Source organism: Arvicola amphibius, chromosome 3, assembly GCF_903992535.2.
Source record: "Arvicola amphibius chromosome 3, mArvAmp1.2, whole genome shotgun sequence".
Lineage (NCBI taxonomy): Eukaryota > Metazoa > Chordata > Mammalia > Rodentia > Cricetidae > Arvicola > Arvicola amphibius.
The window spans coordinates 95,188,761-95,197,662 of NC_052049.1; the positions used below are offsets into that span (position 1 = coordinate 95,188,761).

The 8,902-nt window shown below is 41.1% G+C and overlaps 1 protein-coding gene across 1 annotated transcript in view; it reads left to right on the plus strand.

The window, feature by feature from the left end:
- LOC119809297 (beta-galactosidase-1-like protein 3) overlaps positions 1-8,156 on the plus strand; it is a 33,255-nt gene extending 25,099 nt beyond the window's left edge. The window contains exons 17-20 of the mRNA XM_038322149.2: positions 235-322; positions 592-703; positions 7,838-7,954; positions 8,085-8,156. Coding sequence (XP_038178077.2) covers positions 235-322; positions 592-703; positions 7,838-7,954; positions 8,085-8,156 — 389 coding nt within the window. The remainder of the gene's footprint in view (positions 1-234; positions 323-591; positions 704-7,837; positions 7,955-8,084) is intronic.
- Positions 8,157-8,902: the final 746 nt, after the last annotated feature.

The following is an 8,902-nucleotide window of genomic DNA, read 5'->3' on the forward strand; positions in this document are numbered from 1 at the left end:
CATTTTAGATCAGGACTCAGTCTTCTGAGAAAAATCCCTATGCTAAGTAGGAGATGCTTTTAGTAGTGTGGAAGCATACAACAAGAAAATTTACGGGACAATAGGTCAGCGCAGTATTTATTCTCTTGGCTGTATTTCTTGAGAGATAGCATCTCTACTCTTTATTTCTTTGTCTGAAACATCGATGAATATCCAGCCCCTGGCGTTAGTCTCTTTTCTGCCTTCTGTCCACAGGATTAGATACCGATATCAGTATCAATGACACTTTGCTGACGAATTTCACCATTTATTCTCTGGACTTGAAGATGAGTTTCTTCAAGAGGTAGGTTGCTCCCTACCCCCAATGCATCCTGGGGATCTGAGAGGTCATGAATTCTTCCTGTGCTGACAAAAAGCTCAAGATTCAGACCTGTGGAGTGGGAGACTCTACACTTCAGCACTAGAACCAAAAAGGCATTCTGATAGCTACTTCAATACTTTCAGTTAAACACGGAGACGAAATCCTGACCTCTGTGGGAGAAGGCTGGATCAGTATTGTGAGGAGAGCTGGGAAGAGTTCTCCTTAGCTGCCTCTTTCCATCCCTCCTGCAGGCTCCTCTCTGCCACCTGGAGGCTTGCTCCAGAAAATTATCTAGGTCCTGCCTTCTATAGGGGAACCTTGAAGGCTGGTTCTTCTCCCAAGGATACCTTCTTGGACCTTGCAGTAAGTAAGCCTCCTCTTCTTCTCTGAAGTTCCAAATATGTCTTTTCTTTTGAGATATATTTTATTTTAAAAATTAATGTCTGTATGTGTGTTTGTATGTATATATACATGAATGTGTGTGGTCTTTCTTGGATGCCGGGAGAGGGCATCAGATTCCCCTGCTGTTGGAGATACAAGCAGTTTTGAGCTGCTTGACATAGGTGCTGGTCACTGAATTCAGGTCTTCTGCAAGAGCAGTCTGTGTTCTTAGCCACTCGGCCATTTCTCGAGTCCCACACACAGCATCTTGAAGACTCTAGGACATTGCAGGAGAGGTGGCAGAACAAATGCAGGAGCATGAATGACTCCACAGAAGCACTGTCTCTGGATGCAGCAGAGCAGAGACATGAACTTGCCGGGCTGTGACAGCATGTGGAAGACCTGTGCACACCTAAGCAAGAGCAAATCCCAGAATGGAGAGCTGGGCATAGAGTTCCACCGCTAGCTCAGGAGCTATTGGCAGTTCTTAGAAGCTGGGGGTTGTTCATGGTCCTACCATGATCCAGTGGTAGGTGGACACAGCCAAGATTTGGGAAGCACAAACTGACCTTGAGATGGGGCAAAACAGCTCAAAGTTAAGTAGGAATAGAGGCAGTGGTGGGGATGTTGGGAGAGAAAGTTTGAATATGGTATATATATATATATATATATATATATATATATATATATACACACTTCTCAGAGAACTAATATATATATATATAATATACATATATTGAAAATAGAAAATATGTACAAAAGTAAAGCAAATAAAACCCAAGCAAGGCCATGATACACCCAGAAGAATATTTATTCCTTACTTCCAATAAAACTGTATGATCTTCTTCAATTATCCTAACTTATTTCTATTTGTAAGGTATATGAAAATACAATTGAAAATTCAAGCAATTATAAATAACGTCTACAGAACAAATGGCAGACTCTCCTTCAAACTTAATATATTCCACTCATCTGAGTTTGCCCAAAGTACATATTTATATTTAAATGTGCTTCAAGATTCTTGGTTAATCTACTAAAGGTTTGTAAATTTTATCTTTTCAAAAAAGCAAATGATAGTTTTATTGATACTATATATATATTTGGTTTTTTTGAGATAGGGTTTCTCTGTGGCTTTGGAGCCTGTCCTGGCACTACCTCTTGTAGACCAGGCTGGCCTCGAACTCACAGAGATCCACCTGCCTCTGCCTCCCCAAGTGCTAGGACTAAAGGCGTGCGCCACCACCACCCGGCATATTGGTTTTTTTTATGTCTCCATTTCATCTTTTGTCTACTTTTTGTTTCTTCTTTCCCACTGACTTGAATTTGTGGCAGGAGTCTGGCTTTTCCTTCTGGGTGCTGGGAATATAGACATGACCTGTCACACCTGACCAGTTTTTTAAATCTTGGATGAGTTTCTCATCTTTTCCTTCTATATATTTACTCTGTCTGGGACTCCTGCATTTTAATTGCTTTTCTGGTTTTAGTTGTCATGGTTTTGCTTACCTTTCTCGGGACTGCTGGGATCCCCCAGTTTCCTGTTGTCTTGGGGAGGATTTACTTCTCTTCTCTTTCATTTCTAAGGGACGCGTTTTCTAGGTGTCGTATTCTTGGTTGGTGTGTTTTCTCTATCTGGACTTTGGACATGCCAGCTCATTCGCTGCTGCCTGTAAGTTTTCTTCTGAGAAAAGCACAGCTACTCTATCGAAGATTCCCTTCTGTGCAGCTGATGCTTTTCTCTAACTGATGCTGAATTCCCTTTGAAGTTTTGTTAGCTTCAGAGAAAACCTTTTTTGGTAGAATGTAATTGAGGTTCTTTGAACTTCTTGAGTGTTTGGGTCTTTTCTAATATTTGGGGAAATTTTACTATTATTTTACCAAGTATGTTTCTATGCCACTTCTCCTCTTCATTCCTACTGTGATGTTTATGGTGCGAACATTTGTTTGCCTACTGACATTTCATAATTGTTATAGGCTGCCTCCTCCTTCCTTTTCCTCCTTCCCCACCCCCTTTTTTCCTCCTCCTTTTTTTTCTCCTTACTGGCATAATTCACACAGTGATGAATCTGAGAAGCCCTTCTGTTTGATCTGATCTATTGTTGAGGCTTTCAACTGTGTTTCTTATTTACACTTTTAACTTTGTTGTTACTAACAACGTTTTTCTGATTGTCTCTTCTTAAAAATAACATCTATCTTTGCAACTTGTGTCATAAGTAGATAGGTCTTTAAATGTTGTAATAAAACAAAACAAAGAAGAAATTATTATGTGATTTCCTAGGGGTCCTGAGGCTTACTTCATAACAACAACAACAACAATAATAATAATATTAATAGTAAACCAATCCCAGATCCTTTTATTCAGTACACCTAAGTGGTCATGGCTCCCTTTTAGCATATCTTTGTACGATGGGCAAGAGTGGCAAATTTGTTAGTAGCTAAATGAAACAAGTGTCCATAAGGGGCATAAATCTTTTTGAGAAAAGAAGTTCAGCGTGCCTATAGGACTTTTTCCATCCTTTTTAAAATTTATTTATTTACATTTTAACAAACAATCTTTTCTCATTTTTACATACCAATCCCAGTTTCCACTCCTTCTCCTCCTCCTTCCTCTCTATCCACCTTCCCCCCAACCCAATCCTCATCCATTCTTCAGAGAGAGTAAGGCTTCCCATGGGGAGGCAACAAAATCTAATACATCACTTTGAGGAAGGACCAAGGTCCTTCCAACTATGTCCAGGCTGAGCAAGGTATCCCTATAAATCCAGGGCCTATGCTTATGTGAATATTCAGTAAGGTTGTGATAGTTTGAATAAAAATGGGTCCCCATGGGCTCATATATTTGAATGCTTCATAATAATGGAGTAACACTATTTGGAAAGGTTTAGGAAGTGTAGTCTTGTTAGAGGAGCATGTCACTAGGGGTCAGCTTTGAGCTTTCAATACCCATACTAGGTTCAGCTCTCTCTCTCTTTCTCAACACCCCCCCCCCCAGTATTAAGCAGGATGTAGCTCTCAGCTACTTCTCCAGCACTGCCATCCATGCCTGTCACCAATCTCCCCACATTGATGATGCTGGACTAAGCCTCTGATAAGTCTTAGTCGTTTTTCTCTTGCTGTGAAAAGACACCATGACCACGGCAAGTCTTATAACAGAAAGCATTTAATTGGGGCTGGCTTACAGTTTCAGAAAAATAGTTCATTATCATTACATTACAGGAGAGCATGGCTACACACTCAGGCAGGCAAACATGTTGCTTGAGAAGTAGTTGGGACCTCTACTTCTAGACCCACAGACATCAGGGAGAAAGATTCTGGGTTTGGTGAGGGTCTTTGAAACCTCAAAACCCATCCCCAGTGATCCACTTCCTTCAACAAGGCCACACTTCCTAACCTATCTCAAACAGTGCCACACCCTAATGACTAAGCACTCAAATATATGAGCCTATGTGGTCCATTCTTACTCCACTCACCACACTACTCTTAAGTGGATCCCGATTTCCAGGTTTTGAAATGCTTATTCTTCTGATTAATAGGGGTAAAATCTTATCCCTGAATGAAAATATACATTTAAGCCTGTATACTTAACAAGGGTGGGCATTCCTTGCCCTAGATAGGTTGTATGATTTATTGGCAGTTCCATTTCTACATCCATGGGTATGTTGGGGCTAGTACTTCCCAGGATGGTGGTACTAGAGCATTTCACAGAAGTGAACTTGAGCTGCTTTCGTAGTAGCCCTGATGTGAGTCAGGACGATGGGTAAAAGTAACTTCCTGGTGAAGCTGTCTGGGCTGACCTTAAGTGAGACTGGCCCCTTAAGGTTTCCCAGAGGACTAGAGTGCCCATACGGCATTGTTCATCGTGTTCCCAGCATTTTGGAAAGCCCATTGGAAGTCCTCTCCTGGCACCATACCTCTGGCTTGTCCTGCTCTTCCCAGTGGGAGTACAGTTCTTAGTTGACTGTTATTCATTTGGTACCTGCATGGCTTTGTTCTTGAAACCTAACTAACATGATAAACGAATGTAGAAAGGACAGATACATGGACAGAAAAACTGGCATCAGGCAGGCCATGTGTGCTCTGATGGAGACACATGGGCCAAATCATCAACTTGGAAAATCTGCTTTATTCTATACATCTGAGTTGAGAAGGTGGTCTTATTGTATACAGCTGGAAACAGACCTGGGTGTGGTGGTTTGAATGAGGATTGCCCCTCTTGACTCATAGTTAGTGGAAGTGTTGAGGAGAGATGAGTGGATGTGGCCTTGTTGGGGAGGTGTGCCATGTGTCACTGAGGATGGGCTTTGATGTTTCACAAGCTAACAGCAGGCCCAGGCTCCCTCTCTATGGACTACTGCTTCAGCGCCATGGCTGCCTGCTGTCTGCTCCCAGCCGTGTTATTTGAGGACTAAGCTCTTGAAACTGTATGCAATCTTGAAACTTTATGCAAGCTCCCACTTGAATGCTTTTTCTGTGGTGCACGCCATTAATCCCAGCACTCAGGAGGCAGAGATAGGTGGATCTCTGTGAGTTCAAGGCCAGCCTGATCTACAGAGCAAGTTCCAGGACAGCTAGAATAGTTACACAGAGGAAAAACTTGTCTCGAGAAATGAACAAACAAATCAACATGGTGTGTTCATAGCAATAGAACAGTAACTGGGAACATGATTGTGTGGTACAGGGCTGCCCAATGAAACAGGCTTAGCTAATCTAGGTAGGGGTTCTGTATGAGAGAAGGATTTCAGGCAGCAGTAATCTGGAAGATGTGGTTGATAGTTTCTGCACAATTTAATCAATCACTCAGAAACACTAATCCTTGGACCAGACGAAGGCTTTGCCACTTTCCTGAGCCTAACTTGAGGAAGGCTCTGTCTACACAGATGGGAAATTCTGAAAGTCCACTGTTTTGTTTTGAAATGTATTCCTCAGAGTAGGAAGGAATGGTTTAGATCCAGGAAGGAGGAGATAAAAGACAGGCAGAGAATCTGGACAAGACCACACACTTCGCTCTAGTGCCAGCTGGAGTTTTCTTTTTCTGTTTCTAAGTCTTCCCTTCTGTGTTCTCTGCAGTATGTGACTGCCATCTCTTCAGAGTCCTTTATTGCCTGAAGCAACCTGAGGATCCTCCTTCTATGTTTCTTTTCCATCTGTGTTTAGAAGACTTCTCTCTTTCTAGATTGTACCATGAGCATGAAAACCAAGAAGGCATATCTGGAATCTACAAAATAAAGCTAATGATCTTCTCTGTTTTCTACTTCTGAGTCAGGATTAATTTCTCAGACTTTTGCATCACAGACTTTTTGTCTTATGTCAAAGGCTTTTTGGCCTCAGTAGCCCCGTGGGATAAGCCCCGTGTTGTGTACCCAGCTTGCTATCATAGATTTGCTCCATCTACATATTATATTTTTGTCCTCACTTCAGTAGAGCTCAGTTTGGACTTTTATTTTTCTTTCTGCTTGATCTAACTGGTTATTAGCTCTGAGCAATTGTATAGTAGAGGCTCTTGTGAGAGAGATAACAGAATAACTGGGATAGGTTTTGACAAGATTTTAAAGTAAAATAGGGGGCTGGTGGTGACTCTGTTGACCAAGGGTGGTATTGTAATCTTTATACACTTTATAAGAGACCTAGTGTGGGGCTCAGACTGCCATGGCTGCCTTGTAATCAGTCTTTTCTTGTCTTTTATTAAACAGTAAAGGTTTGGCAGCTGCCCTTAGATTGATTACCAACCCCAAGGAGGTGTCTAATTGTTGGATGGCCACCACCTTTCATGAGGGGACCACGACCTGTATAAACACCAGCAGCAAGCCTTAGGCTTTTTTAAATAACATTTTTAAATTATTATATAGTTGCATAATTTCCCCCTTCTCTTTCCTTCTTCCAGTTCCTCTCATATACTCGCCTTATTTTGTCTCAAGTTCATGGCCTCTCTTTCTTTAATTATTGAATATATATACATATATATATTCATAAATATATACATTAAAAGTTCAGTACATATAAGGTTAACTGTATGTATATGATCTCAGGGATGGCCACTTAGTATTTTTATGTGCATTTAAATTAAATACCTGTATATGTCCGGTATATTCAATACTGTAACATTCATTATTGACCTCGGGTTTTAAAAACTTTGATTATCTTGTTTATCACCATTTAAATAAACCAGTCTTTAGTTTGTTCAGCTGTTTTATGGAGGTTTCTCAGTGAAGACAAAATTGGAATCATAGAGAATTTTGCTCCTAAGGCTGACTGTGTCACTCAGCTGATAGCTTATTGAGGCTCTGGTGAATGAACAATTTCTATTTCACTGTGGCCTAGAGTGTAGTCCCTTAGAGTCCCGACTCGGAGAGTGCATTCTTTCTTTGATGAGCTTCTTTGATAGCCATGGTTTTCGTTTGCTGTTTGTTTGTTTGTTTTACCATTTGTAAGCTAAGAAAGGCTCTATTTAGGTTCTCAGCAGCTCTCCCTGAGTAAGATTTCTCTAGTGGAAAAAAATCATCAAGAGGTCTCCTTGCCTCTTTGTTTTCTTGTCCTTATAGTCTTCCTGTAATTATGTGATGTATTAATTATAAAAGATGATATTCGGCCTGGAGAGATGGATTAGCAGTTAAGAGCACTGGCTGTTCTTTCAGAGGCTCTGGGTTCAATTCTTAGCACCCAGTTCTTAGCTCACAACTGTCTAACTCCAGTACCCAGAGGTTTGATGCCTTCTTCTGACCTCACCTAGAACAAGGCATTCAAATACACATATGTAGATTGAGGCAGAATACTCATATCTTTACAAATAAAATGAAGAAACATACAAATATAATTAAAAATATGTAGCTTTCCTCACTCTCCGCAGTACTACATCCATTTACCTTGTTCTTAATTTGGAAGTAAAAATCCCTGCTTTTAAAATGCAGTGCAGACATCGTTCATCAGCAGACAGCAGCATCTCCAGGGAAGGCTGGCTCCACTGTCCTCTTGCTTTTTCTCAGACAGTGGGAAGAAGCTCTAGATGTTTCCCATTCTAAGTTGTTTCATACTCCATAGTACCCTGAAATCCTCCATCTTGCTCTCCACACTGTCTTAGGTTTCACTTTCTGTTCCTGTGTCCAAAACCCCCATTCCTTTCAGAACTGGCATTATGGGTTCGTGTTCATCAATGGACGCAATCTTGGAAGATATCAGGACATTGGGCCTCAGAGAACACTGTACCTTCCTGGCCCCTGGCTTCAGCCGAAAGACAATGAGGTGAGTGACCCAGCCTTGCCCCAAGGTGTCATCGACTTTTAGATGGGCCTTTGGTCTCAGTTCCAGCGTCGTCTTCATCTTGTGCAGACCAGGCCTGACTGTTCTCACCACCAGCTTTCTTCCCTCCCAGATCATCATGTTCGAGATGATAAAGAGGGGTTTCTATGTCCGAACTACAAACAAACCCCAGCTACAAGGCTAGGACAACACAAGTCTTGGATTGTTGGAGCCATCCCAGAATGTTTCTCCAGGATTTTGATCACTGCTAAGAATATCAAACATCGAGTTGCCTGCAGAAAAATATAACACTAACCTTAATACCCAGAGACATTATTACTTATCTTACACTATCCATTTACTTCCTGTTTTTAGGCTATAGTCTTGAAAATCTTTAATAAACGAATTTATCTAGCAAAATGCTTACTCCTTAATAAGTTATTTTTCTCTGTCCAGATATGCCTGATATGCCTGGAGGAAGGAACAAAATAAAAACAAGTGTAACTTCTGCTTCCTCGTGCTCAGTTGGGAGGAAAAGAATTATCTCTAACTTAGGGAAGAAGAAGCAAGCTGGCCTTCCACTGGAGAATGGTCTTTGTGTGTGTGTGTGTGTGTGTGTGTGTGTGTGTGTGTGTGTGTGTTGGAGGAGGCAATATAGGCCACTGATAAATGTATGTAGGTATTTCCCTGTCTTGTTTCTTCAAGGTGATCTCTTGGGCCACATCCAATCAAAGATCAAATAGCCATTTGGTTTTGTTCAGACATGTGTGGTGGCAAAACCTGGCACTGAGACCACTAAAGTTTATTACTTCGTGGTTATTTAGATATAGTGGAGGCTCTTACTGGCAATGGACAAGTATTAGTGAGATTAGCATACATCCATTAACAATCCAAACAATCCCAATTCACACCATTTGAAGTCAAACATATTCCCTCATATAAAGAATATTC